General features: G+C 39.1%; 1 protein-coding gene across 1 annotated transcript in view; it reads left to right on the top strand.

The window, feature by feature from the left end:
- The first annotated feature begins 214 nt into the window (after positions 1 to 214).
- The window catches only part of spata17 (spermatogenesis associated 17), a 41,045-nt gene continuing 22,732 nt past the window's right edge, over positions 215 to 18,527 (top strand). The window contains exons 1-6 of the mRNA XM_037789637.1: positions 215 to 362; positions 1,558 to 1,647; positions 2,826 to 2,907; positions 4,352 to 4,402; positions 7,406 to 7,509; positions 14,691 to 14,814. Of these exons, the coding sequence (XP_037645565.1) occupies positions 295 to 362; positions 1,558 to 1,647; positions 2,826 to 2,907; positions 4,352 to 4,402; positions 7,406 to 7,509; positions 14,691 to 14,814 (519 nt within the window). The 5' untranslated portion in view covers positions 215 to 294. The remainder of the gene's footprint in view (positions 363 to 1,557; positions 1,648 to 2,825; positions 2,908 to 4,351; positions 4,403 to 7,405; positions 7,510 to 14,690; positions 14,815 to 18,527) is intronic.

Genomic DNA, 18,527 nt, shown 5'->3' with positions numbered 1-18,527 from the left:
GTTGGGTGGGAGATCCTTTGTATAACCCTGTGGTTTCTTCACCTCTCCTGACACATTTCTTGTTTTGTTTTTTTCATTGACTGGATTTTGTGCAGTTTTATATATCTGCGAATAAATAAATATAAAAATATAAATAAATATAAATATAAATAAAGGTTCAGTGAAGTAAGCATTATTAATTATGTCGTGAAAAGAAAATTCCTACTTTCTAGATGCAGTGAATGCATCTCCGTCACCTTGGGGAAACTGCTGTGTTGTCAAGACAACAAGTAAACTGTCGCCTGGCGACGAAACATGGCGGAGCTGCTGAAAATAAAGAGTGAAGTTGAAGAGTTCAAAAAGGCGTACTTCTACACAAACAGGTACGTTTCATGTAACGTTATGAGTACGTTTCATTAAAGATATGAAACGTACCGTTGTGGCTGTTGTTGTTCTGTTGTTCTAAGCGTTAGCTATCATAGTTTTGACGCTATACTACCTAGCAAACAGCCGTAAGGCGATGAAACTGTAGCACCTGCAGAGCAAACAACACACAGGGCACACAGCAAAGCCTGACTGTGTACTTGCAAGTGCAGATGCTAGTATTGTTTGTATGGCATCATCATCATTTATTTATTTTTATTTATTTACTTATTTTATTTATTTTATTTTATTTATTTATTTATTTATTTATTTATTTATTTATTTATTTATTTGCAGATATATAAAACTGCACAAAATCCAGTCAATGAAAAAAACAAAACAAGAAATGTGTCAGGAGAGGTGAAGAAACCACAGGCTTATACAAAGGACCTCCTACCCAACCCCAGGAGAAAAAAACACAATAACAAAAAAGGAAGAAAGATCTAAACTAACATAAGTTAAATAACAACAACAAGAAGTACACAAAATGTGCAGAAAAACCCTAACCAAACAGTGGAAAACAATCCAACAAAAACAATGAAATACATACAAAAAACAGTCTTAACAGTCTCTAAACTGCAATTGTCACAACTGTTTCATGAGATATCACAACTCTTATTGCATGTTTGCAAAAGGTATAGTAACTCACCCAAAACATTGAATTCATGCTTCAAAACCTAGTTATTGTGTCAGTAAATAGGCCACCAAAATGAAAAAGTTCTTTTGTCATCGTGTGAGCCGTACTGATCCAAATTTTATTTTTTATTTTTGTGTTTATTTATTTGCACATATATAAAACTGCACAAAATCCAGTCAATGAAAAAATACAAAACATGAAATGTGTCAAGAGAGGTCAAGAAGCCACAGGACCTCCTAACCCCAGGAGAAAAAAAATATATAACAAAAAAGGAAGAAAGATCTAAACTAACATAATTTTAAAAATACAAGAAAAGTTAAACAACAACAACAACAACAACAACAAGTACACAAAATGTGCAGAAAAACCTAACCAAACAGTGGAAAACAATCCAATAAAAACAATGAAATACATACAAAAGAAACAGTACAGAAAAAAAGAAATTGTATCTAAACATATCAAAAGATAACGAGACAACAGTGCACTTATTATGTTAATATGTGTCTGTATGTCTATAGCCAAGCTGAGGAGAACAGACAGAGGGAATACCAGGCCGCCACTCGGATCCAGAGCTGGTTCAGAGCCTGCAAGGTGCGGGCTTACCTCAGGTATGTACAGTACAGTAGCTTACAGTGTGTGTGGTGAATGTGTGTTGGTCCAATGTGAATCTGTAAACCAGTCATTTTTGGTATAGTCCTTCATATGCCATAGGCAAAAAAACAATACAAGCCTTAATATTTTATATACTAATTTGAGGTTTGCTTTTCCCCCCAGGGTTTGAAAAACATTCAGACAGGACCCTAAGAGTTAATTTCAAGGGAAGCCCTGATACTAGCTCACTCTCATAATTATCCCACTTCTAGAGCTTTGCAAATGGCCTGGAGGAATAAATGTCGCTTGCACTCTGTGCTCCTTTCACACACACAGAGAAATGAATGTCCCTATGTCTGTGCTTGTTCCTATACTGTGACCCCGGCACCATTCTGCAGGGTCAGCAGACAAACTTCCAGACAGTAGGTTAATTCAGATTACTTTAGTTAATTGATCAATGCGTTAAGTGGATAATTAGCAACAATTTTAGCTGCCTAAGTGCAACTCCGGGGTTGTGCTATCCCCACTATAAGCATTGATTTTCTGGGCATATGAATGGCCTTTTGGAAATTGATGGCCTCATTGGAGGCAGAGAATCGCAGTGGACTTGCATTTAGAGTATGTTTGAAGATGAATACAAATGTGTGCCGCCGACTAAAGGGGGTGAAAGGCTCATCGGGCATGATCGAAAAGCCTGGAGGAGAAGAAATGTTCTGTGTGTGTGTGTGTGTGTGTGTGTGTGTGTGTGTCTTTGTGAGAGCGTGTGTTTGTAAGCGTAATGTTGCCCTGACCTTTTAATTGAAGTCCTTTTACAACCTAACATTTGTATGCAGAAAGCAAAAGCACTCTTTTCTTTATTGTTTTTCATAAAGAAAAGATCACAGTTTATCATAGCAGTCATGATTTGAGGGATTATATTAATTATATTGCATTATATACAGTAATGCAATTCTTGTAGCTTTTACTATTTTTTGTTGTTGTCGGTCCCTCATATTTCTAGAAGGTTTAAATGTTCTTTCTTTTTAAATATTAGTTTGTTTTGTACTCAATTATATATTTTCTGCGCATAAACAGACAATTTAATTTCCTTCCATGTGTATATGAATAACTTTTTCCAGTGTTTTCCTTAAATTCAACTAGTGAAAAATACACATCCAATCCTATCCCTAAATTGACTTTTCTTTTTTTTTTACAGCCATCTGCACAAGAAGGCAATCATTATACAGAAGATATGGCGGGGCTTCACAGCAAGGGCACGTTTCAGACAAATGGTGACGGTAAGCCAGCGCCGGGAACGGCTATAGATATATTGATTATGTTATGATAGCATGCATTAGAATTCAATTGCTATATTCCTAAGTCCCTGCGTCTGACCTTAAGAAATATAATTCACTCATTACACATTGGGAAATTAGCACTTAGGAAATATGATGCAATGTGATAAGGAATTCCATCTATATCGCAACTCCTGGGATGTATATGGAAAAAAGCGTGGAGAGGAATAGAGAGAAGGAAAAAGTAGAGGAGTTTGTGTGTATATGTGTGTGCTTTAGTAAAACAAGGCCCCATTTTCAGCATATTGCCTCCAACTGCTTCTTAATTGAACAGATTGTTGATACCGGATCCAATACCCAGCGCTCTCACGTATAATTTTCCCCTGGATTGAGTTTTGTAAACGTATCACAACAAGCTATTTATCATGCCTGTAAATTGACTGTTTGCTAAAGCATAACTGCCAGCCGCCGTTTGGGAGGCGTTCAAGAAATGGAGAGAGGGGGGGGGTGTATGGTGGGGGTGGGGTTGAGGGGTGTTGAAATAAACGATGAAGGATGTGTCACAACACACATATGGGCTAAAAAGAGGCTGTTTGGTCTCATTTGGAAACAGACGAGCGTTAATTTGAATCACTAAAAATTGCCACAGTGCACTATTTTGAATTAGCCCTGAGAGATTCTATTCTTCCTCTCTCTCTCTCTCTCTCTCTCTCTCTCTCTCTCTCTTTCTGTCTGTCTTTTTCCTCTCTCACTCCTGCGGACCTTATCATGTGTAATGTGACGTGCACAAAGCCTCATCTCAAAACATCAAGCTGAATTTACAACCTCCTTTCAAGTCTCTGTCTTCCTTCCCCTTCCTCTCCTCCCTCTCTTCCCTGTCATTATTAAAAAAGACGTGTTGAGATATGAATCCCTTTTATGGCGTACTCTCCAGTTTGCTCCTGAAATGTGCCCCCAGTGGTCGGCAGGCACGTTTGGTGCGCGACGCCTCGTTGAGTGCGCCGCTGAATATTCTCTGGCCTTTTGTTTGTCACTTCTGGCAGGGCTGTCATTGATTATGAAATCCAGAGGAGAGCGTTTGGCCGTCATACATCTCCATTAGCTCGCTGCTTGACTACCATAGATTTTCTTGGCCCTTGTCTGCGTTGGTGTATTAAGAGAGTACCGTCCTCCCCTTGATACAAAGTCCCGCTAACCACTCTCTCTCTCTCTCTTTCTCTCTCCATCCCCCCGACTTCTTCTCTTGTTCCTCTTGTCTCTCTTGCTTTCCCTCTCTCCTTTTCTGCCCCCGTCCCCTCCTCCTTTCTCCCCTCTACAGTGGCCCTATCTGCGCTGCCTCTCTGCAATGTATTATGTATAAAGAGCTCTTTATCTTTGACGCCTGCTGTGGACAGATCAGAGGGCCGGGAGACAAGATGTAACGCCATCTTTCCCTTTGTGTTCACAGGCGGCATATTTTATCATGAAGATGAATTTCTACGAGGAGATGGCGGTCAGGGTAAATATCACCACAGTGTCTTGTTTTAGCAAATGGAGTGTCGTGGTGGGGGGACACAGTGTGTCTTTGTGTGTGCTGTGAATGGGAGGCCCTGTGAATAAGCACTTCATCGCACCACTTCATTGCAAAAAATTGTCCATCGTAGCAACTTCAAAATCTTCCATGCAGTCTTTTTTTTTCTTACCTTTTTGAACATGTGGTATCATGTTGACATTCCTGTACAATTTAGTTATATGCATCATTTAGGCCTATTAGAATCAGGTATAATACACAAAAGGGAATAATCAGATTATGTTATTTCAAAATGAGTTATCTTAATTATGTCTCAACACATTAGACATTAGTTCGTCAGTACAAAAAATGCTGCACTTTTGCCCAGGAGACCGGCGCTCGTGTCCCGTGTGAAACCAGAAGTCAACGTTGATTCATTTGTCTACTTCCATACACCATTTCTGTAGTTATTTTAAGCCAAACCATAATCTTTTCCTAAACCTAACTAAGTCGTTTTTTTTTGCATAAACCTAACTAAGTAGTTTTGTCGCCTAATCCTAACCAAGTCGATCTTTTCCTAAGCCTAATTAAGTATTTCTGTTGCCTAATCCTAACCAAATCATTTTAATCTGAAACCTGACTAAGTAATTTTCTTGCCTAAACCAAAGGAAGTTGTTTCTTCTGAAGAAGGAAGTTTATTTTGAAAAGACTATATGCATGTAACAAGCGGAAATTTAAACGTGTTGCTGGACATTCAAAGGAAAACAAACGAAAAGGGAGGAATAACTTTTTCGTAAAATATCATACAAAGCGTTGTGTGAGAATACGTTGGCTTGGTAAGAGGCCCTCTGTTTAAAGTATCTTCTGAATCCTTTATATGAATACCTTGCTTGTATCTTAGTTTTAGTAACATTTATTTTATTTTTTTCTTCCAGAGCTCATGTCCATCAAATGCTCCCTTTATCCCCTCAGCAGGTACTACCGTTCAACTCATAAATCACAACACCGTGGCTGTGACTGATGCTTTGGCACTTTTACACCAGGATATTGCACAGAAACCTTATATTTTTACAATTCCATATAGCCGACACTTTTGCCTAACAGTTTCATTCTGCCTAAACCATTAAAGGTTTTTATAGGCCAACAAAAAAATCCACTAGTGTTTATTGAAGAGGGTGTGCCGCCGTCCAGCTGGACAGAGGTGGTCGCAGTATTTTCATATTGGTGGAAAAGCCTGGAAATTGAGGGCTTCAAGTTTTACACTTAATAGAAACCCAAACAAATAAAGCTGACCACCGTGTCGTTCCAATAAATGTCACATAATAGGAGAGACATAGATCCGGGAGTAGTGTTTGACCTAGCTGTTTTTAGGTCACGGGGGCAAAAGGTTAGGGGTGATGTCACCATGTAGAGCAAAGCAGAAGCTTCTGAAGTTAGAGGCCTTTATTACCCATATAAAATAACCACAGTTTCCTAAAGCAAGCAATAGGAATTTTAATGGAAAATGATTATATGTGAATAAGGCAGCAAAGTGGCTCAGTGGTTAGCAATTCAAGAAGGTTTGAACCCCACAAGGGCCAAATGAGGCTGTTCTGTGCAGAGTGTGCATTTTATTGTGTCTGTCTGGGTTTTCTCTGGGTGCTCCAGTTTTCTCCCATCACAAAAGACGGTATTAGGAACACTCCTGCTGTCACTGCCCTTGACTAAAGCTTTGGACCAGCAGTGGAGTTGGTCCCTGAGCACTACACTGTGTACTCCTAAAGATATATCATGGGTAATGTGTAACTTAATACTTCAGAAGGTTGAAAATAGTTCTAAATAATAAATGTGAAACCTGGACCTGTCCTTTTCTATGATGCCACCTGTTGAAAGATGAAAGAAGAAGTTTTGATTTTACTAAGTATGCCAGACTTAAAGCCAAAGTATGTTAGGCTTTCTAACATGATTTACGGAAATAGAGAGAGACAGAGAGACCCTGTGCCAAAGTGAATGAGTGAAGGACATCTCTACCCACAGACCGTCATTTGCCAAAGAAATATTCAATGTGTAAATAGAGAGAGCAAGGGAAAGAGAAAAAGGGAGACACAAAGGGAGAAACAATCATCTCAAAATCCCCTTGTGACACTTCCTTTGAATCAATTTTGATTCTTTTCTTTTTTTCCTCTCCCGTCCTGTTGTCTTTATCACGGCACGGTAGCTAACAGAGGATAATGTATTAGGGCCGTAATAGAAACCAGTGTTTACATGCCGCACCTCGGATTTGTATTAGATTCAACAGCATCGATTTCACTAGTCAACAAAGGTCAGCAAGAACTCGGGAGGCGGCAATTACTTTATTTAAAATTATCTATTGACTGGCAGATCAATGCTAATTCTCATTTTGCTCTTTGTTGTTTTTCCCCCATCCTCCACTCCACCTCTCCTCTCCTCTTCCCTCTTCTCATAGTGTGATTATTCTTTTACCTGCCATTGTTTTAATCTCCTAATTAGTCTGAAGGACATCCGCCCCCTTGCTTTAAAACGGTCCACTGGTGTGTGTGGGTGTGTGTGTGTGCTAGCTAATCTGCAGCCTCCACAATCAATGTGGACTTATACAGTTAAACGTGAGGAGCTGTGACAGCTGTCTGTCCTCCCTCGGATTGTCCCTCCATCACTGCAGAGGAAAAAACGGCATGCATGGTTAAACACGGTTTAAACCTGTTCTCCCATATATGTTAATACCAACATCTGTATGTAATGTAATGTAATGTAATGTTGTTGTTTTTTATGTGTCCCCTGCAAGTTTAAGTAATGAAAAGTAGCATTGGCAAGACGTATTAAGACAGCAAATACAATGACAAGACACATAACAATGTCTGTTAGAAGAGCAAAAGAAATCTGAAAAATTAAGACCTGAACAAACAACATTGGCATTATATAACATGCCATAATGCTTTACCTCACTGTGCTATGTGAAACAAATTATTTCTATTTTATTTCTTAAAATGTCTGTCCTGCTTTAATCCCTCACAGATTCAGCAGAGATGGAGAGGATTCTTTGTGAGGAAGTATATTCATAACTTCTACGCACGCAAGAGCTATCTGGAAGGACTTTCCATGAAAAATGAACTTGTCAGGTAAAAAAACAAATAGTGCTGTAAATGAGGCTGAAGAGAGCAGACAGTTTGATATCAATTGACTGAATACTACACATACTGCACAATACGAATTGTCCTTAGCGACAAGAAGTAAACAAGGTGTACCATATTGTCAAGGTGTAAAGAAAATTGTTTAATACATTACTTCACTTACTTCTCCTGTCTTTTACCACTTCTCTCCTCTGACTCACTCTCTGTCTTGCTGTGTTTTTCTACTATTTACCCTATATGTGTTGTGACCTGGAAGGGAGTCAGCTGGTACACGTCAGTCAAGATGAATTGATTTGATTAGTGTAAAGGCAGTTGGTTAAAAGGTGTACTTGTGTACCCATAACCTTAAAATGTATGTGTGTGTGAGAGAGAGAGAGAGGTGTTTGTAAGATCTGTACTTGCATAGTTGTTACCTCAGAGGAAGAGGGACAGGGACAGGGGAAGAGGAAAGGAAAAGTGAAGGAATGAAAGAGACAGAGAGACAAAGAGATAGAAAGGAAAGAAGAGAGAGAGAGAGAGAGAGAGGGAAAGAGAGAGAGAAGTCCTCTAAAGTGCTCGAGGCTAAGAGAGAGAGAAGTGAACGATGTGAAGAAATTAAAAATTAGCCTCTGATTTGAACCGCAGCTCGTGCATTAATAAAACATCCTGTGCTCCAGGGCTTACTGCTAGAGATACGCCATCTTTTATTTTTGACAAAAAAAACCATCACGTTTAGCTAATAGTCACATTTTTAATGTTGCTAATATATTTTACCGGAAAATATCTTTAGGCTTCTGCTAAAATTAAATGTAAATTTGTTAAAGTGCTCCTTGGATCACTGACTTTCCCCCCCTCATGTCCCCACCAGCGTTCCACCTTTCCTCCACACTCCTTGCCCCTTTTAGAGGTAGGAGGGAGCTAGGCTGTTAAAGTCCATTAAGAGTGTTGCCACTTTAGCATTTTATCACACAAAGAGCGACGCACACAAAACAACTTGTGAAACACGTGTTTCGACACTATAGCAGTAGTGAAAGATGTAGAAGTGGTAAAATTGTGCTTATAGTAGTTTATCTTTTCCACTATACCTCGCGGGAAACAGTCCTAGTCACTATATAAATATATAGCATATACGGCTAGTTTATCAAACTTGACTAAAAAGTATGTAGAAGCATTAACAGAAGACCTAAAGAAACTATATTTGTAATGTGTAATTACACCAAAGGCTACACAGCTTGTGCCAACTGTCTCAAACTATCTTGAGCTCACAACAGTAACATTTGTATGTAGTAATTTTTTTACCTCACCCTGCTTAGACAAACAATAATGTATTAAATTTTGCTATACTGCCATACACATCTTTCCAATCTCGTCATCTTCTTACATGGTATATTTAAAAAAAAAAAAATCATCTTTAAATTTTAAAACAATTAAATACAAACGGCAGAGTAAGACTAGATCAGAGAAATGTGGAATTAAAGAATTGTAAAAAAAATATATTCAAGGAGCACAAGATGTAATGTCATTTTACTTTTGTTTTGTTTTTACTGTTTCATTATCAACTGTGTGACATCCCCAGTCTCCTCATACACACACACACACACACACACAGCCCCTCCTCCACAGTGGTTTGGGGTGTTGAGGTCACTTTCTCTCCAGTTAATCACATGTTTATTTAGTGCTGCCGGGGTCACGATCAATTAACGCCGTGCCGGCATTTATTTAAAATATCCTTTCCGCGTTAGCCGCTGAGCCCTTGGATCGCACGCTGCCTGATCACTCACCCCGCAAAGGTCCGCTTTTTAATCCACCAGCGTGCTCCCTCCCGCTTGTAAGTCTGTCTGTCTGTCCAACCTGCTACATAAATTATTCAAAGTTGGACTAATGGTCCCCATTTAGTGCAGGCTGATCGGCTGCGCATGGTAATGATATAGGAGTAATACATAGACTGCCGAACCTCTCTCTCTCTCTCTCTTCTCTCTGACTCTCTGTTTCAGTCCCTCTTTTTCTCTCATGACAGATCTCCCCCACACGAAACCATCTGTGTCATTTCATTAGGTACAGCATCCAGCTAATACACGGCACGCTACTTACACTACCCTCTCCTATCCCCTGCCCTCTCTACACCTCCCTCCCTCAATCTCTGCCTCTCTCTTTCCCCTTCTCTCTTTCTCAATCTATTTTGCTCCATATCTTTCTCTCCCTCTCTCTGCCACCGGTTCACTGTGCTTCAGTGTCCATCCTCATTCATCCTTCCTCTCCTTCTGCATAGCCTAATGAAGTCAGGACCCCGGTGCGGTCCCCACTCTGCCACAGTTTTCCTTGATACCCCAACAATTTATCACTTTGTCAGGGAGACACTTAAAGTTCCTGGGCTTTAATAAGGGCATGCAGTGGGACGATGGGGGCAATTAGGAAAGCGGAGCGAGCCCGCTTTGCATATTTACTAAATGTGCTGGTGTCATCGCTGCCGCCACCAACACGGCCTGTTGACTGCATGAATTATTCCTCTATCTGCAATAAACAGCTGGGTAATTATTACCGCCATAATCAGATAAATAATTCTCCCTGTGATGTTGCAACGACATGGCAAAAATCTTTTTAACTTATCCTAAAGAGAACAAGGGAGAATTTATGGACTTGGTGTTGCTAGGCTGAGCAGCACTAGTGTGTTTTTTTAATTCTTCTCCTCTGGTGCTATGCTGTCTCTCTTCCTCTCTCCACTTTTTTTCCCTGTCTCTCTTTACTCCAGCCTTCTTCATTCCTCCCTCTCTCGTGTCCCTCTCAAGGACATTCATGAAAGGAGAACTGCGATGGTGGAGAGAGTGCGGGCCTGCCTGCACGCCTGCCCTGCGATCACTCTCTGCTTCTATGCGTCAGTCTTTCTTTTGCTGCTCTTTCTTTCTGATCCAGTTTGGGTGGAGACAAGTTCACTCCTTCAGTCTGATTGGATTTGTATATTGTGTGTGTGTGTGTGTGTGTTGAAGTAAAATATGGATGCTGTGCTCTCCCCCCCTTTTTAGGGAAATACTTTGGGGAGTAAAACAATGGAGAAAAGTATGTAAAATGTAACATCAGTTTTACTACTTTAGTGAATTAGTTAATCAATCGGTCAGTCACTTAAATGGAAACACTGTGTTATGAGGGTGTTGAAGGCTCGATACATTGAGCCGTTCACTGTCTAAATTGACTGTCTGACTACCCCCTCCTTGCCAGCTATTGAATCATTCAATTGGAGCAATTAAAACAGCCAATCAGGTCAAGCTTCCATTAAATATTTAGAACCTGGCCAATTAGCTGCTCCGGTGCTGGCCTGGGCGACCGCAGGTATGGCCTGCTGTCCCACAATGCCTCACTCTCTGATATCCCGTCAGCCCTTGACGCCCCGTTGTGAACCAGGAGGTAAATAATTTAGGAAGAAGTGAGAAATTTAGCTGTACTATATTAGCGATTTAAATAAGTTAACAGTCCAGGGTGAAAATGTCAGTTAGAGTTTCAATAGAGTAGTTAAAGTATGCTTGATTAGCTTGTCCAACAGTTCAGCAGCCAGCAAAAGTAATCTGGAGTCAGAGTGCCCGTACTGCATTATATGGCATACTAAGCACATTATAACCATCCAATTAATCATTATAATGGAGTATATGCAATAATAAAATAAAGCTATAATGTGCAAAATAACTTTATTAATGTATAATTTCATAGGAATGCACCGATTTGACTTTTTCAGTTCTGATACTGATAGCGATACCTGGGCTTTGGGTATCGGCCGATACCGAGTAATGATCCGATACCAGTGTTTAATTAATAAGCTGGATGCCTCACTGTGTGGACGTGACTGGGATCATACTTTTATGTGTAAGCCAACATCAGGCTTGACTTAAACATTTCTTTTTTAACTTTGTTAAACAAAATGTCACAAATAAATACAGATATACAGTTACTGAATTGATATTTATTATTAAAATAATAAATCGTACTCCAGCAACTTTGTAACAAATCTTCAAAAATTACAGGAATTACAATTAAAGTGTAAAGCTTTTTAATGCAGCAACAAATTGGACAAAAATTAAACAGGAATTAAAAATCTAGTATATAATGTATATAGTATATAAACATAGAATTGAATTAAATAGATCAGCCCCATTGTCACCAATATCTGATCCAGCTATTTGAGTCAATATTGGCCCGATATCTGATCTGGTATCGGTATCGATGCATCCCTATAATGTAATGTACTTACATGATAATTGGAGCACATTTGTAGTAATACTCTTATCTCTTATCAACTCTAAATATCTTTTCCAGGATAGGTTTTAAAACAATAATCAGGGGCCCACATGTACATTGAAACAGGTTTTCCTTGCTCTAATCACTCCTTCTGTTCATACTAGCCATGAGGAGACTATTTCCTAATGCGCTTTTAATGTAAGGGATGGGGGAGAAAATCTGCAGTCCAATGTAATGTAATGAAGAAAGGACCCGCTCCGTATGTAGATAGAAACGGCTCATTCTAAGGTAATGAAAACGCAATGATTTTCAGGTGATTATACACAAAAGAAAACATACTTAATATCTCATTCCATTTCTGCCAATATATCCCCCTAATTGTTGCACACTGTTCCTTAAAAACTCAAAAAACTGTGAAGTGGAAAAATTGATTGACGACATTGATTGTCGTTGAAATACAATAATGAGCATTTCATGGTTTAAAAATGGCTCAACACGTCATCTACTGCTTTAAATCAACCTTCAATGTCGAATGGTTGGGTCTTATCATGACATTTATTAAAAAAGGAATTTTAACACCCTCTAATCAGAGACCAGGGATGTCACTGAGAAACTCCTGTGTTTTTTAAATAAAGTTTCCAATGATTATATACATTATGTACATTTACATTTTGCTTTCCGATCTTCTCACTCAAGGGAGATACATTCATGACTTTATCAGCATTTAAACCAATATAGTCAATCAGTATATTGTCAGTATACTGTATAATTGACGGTAAGTAAAATCTTGAATGAAAGTGTTACTCACTTACAGTAAATACACAGAATAGATCTCAAAATACACAAAAGTTAGATTTTTAGTCACTGTAAAAAAAAATTATATACAGAAGTGAAGGTATATTGACCAAGTTGATTCCTACCAAGGCATCAGCGTAGGTTCGTACACCAGATATGACAACAATACATCAATACATATAACAGAATTACAAACCAGTTGATTGCCACACTTCTTTCTTTCTTTCTTTCTTTCACTCAGTCAAACACACACACACACACACAAACACGCACACACTCAGGGCACGTGCTGCGTGCCCAACAAGGCTAATGAGGGTTGTATGTTGTGGCGGCTGGTTGGGTCGACACAGATCGAGGTGCCTTCAGCCGTTACAAATCTGTTTGGCTTTTGTCCACTACACAGCAATTAATAACACTGGGGCTGGGGGCAGGGAAGCAAAGGTCACCCATTCAGCCTGACACACGCACACACACACACACACACACACAGACGTGTGGACACACATACAAGCAAAAGTGTATGAACATTGATACACACACACACATACTGATACAGTCACACTTAAACACTCTCAGCTCAGACACACATAGACAGGTCCTGACCCCCGAAAACATTGACAGTCTGTTTTTTGAGGCGGTATTAACGCGTGAACGAACAGAAATACACACATTTACTGTAAACATACGCATGCACCAATTGGATTGTGAACCAGACTGTCCCACAATAAACCAACACTTTATATTTCACATTAATAAGTAATATCCCTGTTAGCCAGGCGGACAAATCGAGGCCAAGCAACCTCTATATTAACTATATTCACACACACATCCACATATAGACATACAGCCACACATCTATACACACGGTCTTAAATTACCGTGCTTAATATTGCATAAATACGCACAGACACATTGAGACTTGCTCTCATTCTCAACACACACATACACACACACACACACACACACACACGCATACACACACAGTGCTCTGCATATTTCATTTATTTTGTAATTTAATCTGGTGCTGAGGAAGGAATGAGAATGCAAAGGCAACGGGAACGGTGTTGTGATTTCTTTTTAAATGTCAGAGTAGCCGCAGAATGTGTTAACCTCACATTACAGACACACTATGAATATTCTGATTCCTCTGTGGAGGATTGTAATTGAAAACAGAAGTTGGGCAGAGAAAGAAACAGTAGAGAAGAAGGAGAGAAGAAAAAAGGATTGTTGATGAGCTATGGCTAAACTCTTATTGGTATTGCTCTCGTGGAATTAGATTGGCTTTACTCTTAGCAGTGTGTTCGTGTGTGTGTTTTCACATTACCATGGCATGTGTGTTTTAGTAATTGTTTCCAATTCCCTTTTTAAGTTATCACCTCCTTGTAACAATAAGGCTGTGTGATTACGGAATGAAATTGCTGTGTATGGGCTTTTAATGCATCCCATTTAGCCAGCTTCGCTTAACAGATGTCACAGACAGACCTGTCCTGGCTGCGGTGATGAAATATATCCATCATCCTCCCACTTATAGCCTCTTGCGCTCTCACTTTGCTGTTTTCCTTCCAAGCTGTCTCATTCTCCTGTTTTTCTCCCATAGCTCCTCTGTCCCAGTCTCTCTCTTACCATTAGGCAGTTTTTTTTATCCATCTGAAGGACACTACAGGGAGTTGTCAGCTTTACGACAAAAGACTGTTCCAAATACACTCTAACACGTGCACAAATGTACTTGCATGAAGTCTACATTTTGCACAAGCCATTTGTTAATATAGTGTTAAGATATAAGGTCAGCTAAATCTCCAGATAATGTGTAACGTGACAGGCAAGGTATCAAAGGTATCATCAAAACATTAGTCTCATATAATTGTTATAGCCAGTAATCTCATTTAAATAAAATAAAATTTAGGTTCAGTATCCAGTCAGTCATTATCATTTAGCAAACATACATTAGTGTATGATTAACTATTGCTCCTGTTTGATTTAGATTGATTTGACCACTTATAAAGCCAGAGAATTATATCTAAGATGATTTTGAATGTATTGTACAATGCATATGTATTATATTCATATTTGACTCTGATCCCTGTCAAATACCCACAAAGTACATTAATTAACTGGAAGTTTGGATTTTGATTCGCAAAAACATCTGTGAATGGTGTGTGTGTGTCCTGTAGGATGGAGCTGGGTGAACTTGAGGAACTCCAGAAGAGAGAGAGAGACTGTGTGGAGATGGTGAAGGAACAGACAGCCAAGGTGTACCAAGCTCACCGGTTACACCACCTCCTCAGTACCGAGCAGGTTGGTCTACAGGAAAACACACACAATCTCACAGACCAATATATATACAAATATATATTTGACCAGAGGCCGATATTAAATTGTGATTCCTTCTTAACCGCAGCTACATAAAAATGGTTCAGTCAGAAATATTCTACATTACAATTAATTTGACTTGATGGCTTCATTCAATGCAATTTTTGTGTTCAATCAGAAAGCAGTGTCATATTGAGCATGTAAACTACAAGCTATAACAGCAACCAGCACCAGCACATGTAAGACTGAGAGTCAAAACTAATAACAGTAACAGCAACAGGATTATGTTTTCAGTTTGCAGTGTAACAGCAACCGTTATGTAGTGAAATGCAGTCACTAGTAGTGATACAAGTGGGATGAATGTGGTCTGTTAAGTGGAGGAGTGAGTAGTGGGTGGTTCAGCTAATGATTCTTTAAACTCAGTGGTCATTTGTTTTACAAAATATCTTTACTTGTTTAATTTTGTTAAAAATAGTTCTTCAGTGTCACTTTAAAGTAGTTATTAAAAATGTCCTGCCATTAAATTAATTAATTGATTAATCAATTAATTAATTAATTTATCTAATTTATCCCTGGTCATTGCTGTTCAATAAAGATCTGTGTCTCCAAATGTAACTCAACAAGGCAAATAGCACAGGGATAGTGTTGCATCTTTTTAATTTGATCACATATAAAAAGTTAATACAACAACCTACACTCTACAATCATTCATATTCAGTATCTCTGAAACAGAAAAGTTTGAAAAGAGCACATTTATGGTTATAATTCTTATACTCACCATCGATATCTACAACAACTATTATAATTGTACTAATAATTAGTAGTCAAGTCAACTTTATTCTATTCATATAGCCCAATATCACCAATCTATATACAGCATACAGGACGGACAGATGTGCAATAAATGTTGTGTGTGCAGAGTAGACCATTCACAGCAGTGAATTAGTAATTATTAAGTAATAATTCCAATAATTGTATAGTAATGCAATTAATATAGTTATTATAGTACTCTAGTTAAAAACCCATAGTGACCTTAACTAAGGTTACAGGCATGTATGTGAAGCCACATCAGAAAACACACTGTTAACCCATTTACACTTAAAGCAAATGTGTGGTTACTGTATCTGATGTCATTGTGTCTGTCCAAGAGAATATACAGTTCAGGCAACCGACTCACTAGAAACTTTGTACTAAGATGCACACACATACCTACACACACATATGCACATGCACAGTTAAAGATGCAGGGACTCATATAGGCAATGGGATATAAGTTAAGGATAGGGATCTCCTCCAGAAACAGGCTGCAGAGAGAGAAAAGGAAAAGTCTTCTTTCTTTACTTCTTTCGTTAACACAGGTGGGCTGTGTGGAGCTGAGGTCTCTGTGTGTAAATGTGTGTGTATGAGTAAGTATGTGTCCTCATGGCTCTTCTGATGTGCTGAGTGGAGTATTTTAGTGCTTCCCCTGGCACAGGTGTGCATGTCTGTATGTGTGTGTGGCATCCACGCATCTCTGTGACTCCCCACTGGGATCATAATGAAGACAAAGCACACTGGTCACTGTTGATTCAGCACCACTACTCCTCTCTTTCTCTCTCGCTCTCTCTCTCTGTCGCTCTCTCTCTCCTTCACGTCTGTACGGCCAGCATCGTCATCATCTGGCTTGCTACCTACTTCCTGCAGGTATCCCATGTTCACCTAAGACGCTAACATACTCACAACTTCCAAACGTTTTATCATGAAGCTGGTGTACGCTGGAGTGCGGTAGAGTTTGCATTTTGTCCGATCATGTTTGACTCTCCAAATGCTTTGGTTTATTGGTTTTTAACAATTTATATATAAATATAATGTGTATTTTATGAATAAGCTAGAAGGAAAGAAAGCAAGAAGAAAAGTTTGCGTGCTCTTCCCCGCCCTCTGTCCATCTCTTTCTCTCTATATCTCTCTCTCTCGCTCTTTCTCTGCATATGGCAGGGGACTCTTTCCCTTCGTAGCTCTGACCTTGTCAGCAGTGAATAGATGGCTCTCCCACACAGTTCATCCTTCCTCACTTCTCGGACCTAAGCCCACACACACACACACGCACACGCACACGCACACGCACACACTCACACTCACACTCACAAACACAGCTTACCAAAAGGCCCCAAGTCCCCATGACAGAGACAGAGATGGTGTGTTCCTGGGGTCAACATCATTGCTCTTCCCGTAGCTAGGTTGGTACTTTTGGGCTTGCATGTGCGTGTGTGTGTGTTAGTGTGTCTTTAGGAGTGGCGAGAATTACGTATGTGTTTGTGTATCCCCAGCCTTCTGTCCCTTCCTGTTTGAGTTAGGTGTGTACAAGAAATGTCATTAAATACACAGAAAATCCTGAGAATGAGGATTTTGAGTGGAGCCCCTTCTTAAGATGTTGCTGAGCGGTCTATTGTATGAACAACTTTGAGGGTACATTGTATTCAGTCAACACACTCTGACGTGCTTGATTACAGTCAAATGTTTTCTTGTTTGACATTTTGTCTTTGTGATATTTTTAAGTGTGAGAACCTTTATTGGAAGCTCTTAAAAGAGAGTGTGAATGCAAAGGAACAGGTGCAGTCCTGCTGTGGTAGTGCAGTAATACATTTGTAAATAGAGGAATACAGTATCAGCACGTGGAGTCGGTGCAACTTCCAGCACCCAAAATATTCTTTCAAGGACATTCAATGTGACATTTTAAAAATAGAATTTATGCTTGATTAAACACTGAGTTAGAAACTGTTTTAGAAGAAGGCAAGTTCAATTAATTGTAGTAGAATGTACCTAATTGATTTTGTTATTATATATTCATAATATAAAAAACTATTGTCTGTTGCCAATATTTATTTTATTTACTGTGCGATTTAAAAATTTGCTTTGCATTAGTTACAGTTGGGCAGCAACACAACGATGCTGCGACTGCAAGTGTTGAACAGCAATGATCTGGCTGCTTACATGATTACGTAATAGCTGTGAACTTCCCTCAATAATTCAATTCTTGCTGATATATGAAGGTGAAGGTTCTTCTCTTTTACAACCTGAAAGGGAAAGACACTTTATTTGCAATATTGGGAAGAAACACCCGTCAATCTCAACCAGTTGTGACTCTGGTTTAATCACATTAAAATGCTAACTGGAGTCAAATTGCTCTAGTTTTAAGAGGTGGTCCACCCATTTTGACCCAAAGAAAATAATGCAGTAGCTGTGCTGTCAGCTTTGTGCTGGCACAAAAAAGTGCACCAAGATGGGGACGCATCAGTTAAAAATCTGCTGTTATCCAATTGTGTCCACAACTCATGGTTAAAAAAATCAGGGTCAGTGGAGTTGAATTAATTTCTCTCTACTCATTCTGAAACACTTGACATTTACAATCAAAAGCACTCATGTTATAATAATGAAACATTTACTAATTAACCAGTCTGTTAATATGTTATTTTAAAAAGAGTGAGGTTTGGGTCGATATAGTTGGAGCAATTTCCCACTTATGCCCTTTCTCTCTCCTCTCTCTCCGTTGTCCCAGTCTTTTAGAGTGGCCTAAATAGCAAGCGGTGTTATTAGCATATAGAGTAGATACAGAGTCCTCCAACTCAAAGCTTTGGTCTGGTAATTAACACACAGGCAAAAGGATCACTGTGATTTGAATAATTATTACTGAGGCCGTCTGTGGCAAATCTCTACCCCAC

The sequence above is a fragment of the Sebastes umbrosus genome, chromosome 2 (assembly GCF_015220745.1).
Source record: "Sebastes umbrosus isolate fSebUmb1 chromosome 2, fSebUmb1.pri, whole genome shotgun sequence".
Lineage (NCBI taxonomy): Eukaryota > Metazoa > Chordata > Actinopteri > Perciformes > Sebastidae > Sebastes > Sebastes umbrosus.
This window is presented reverse-complemented; position numbering and strand designations above follow the sequence as displayed.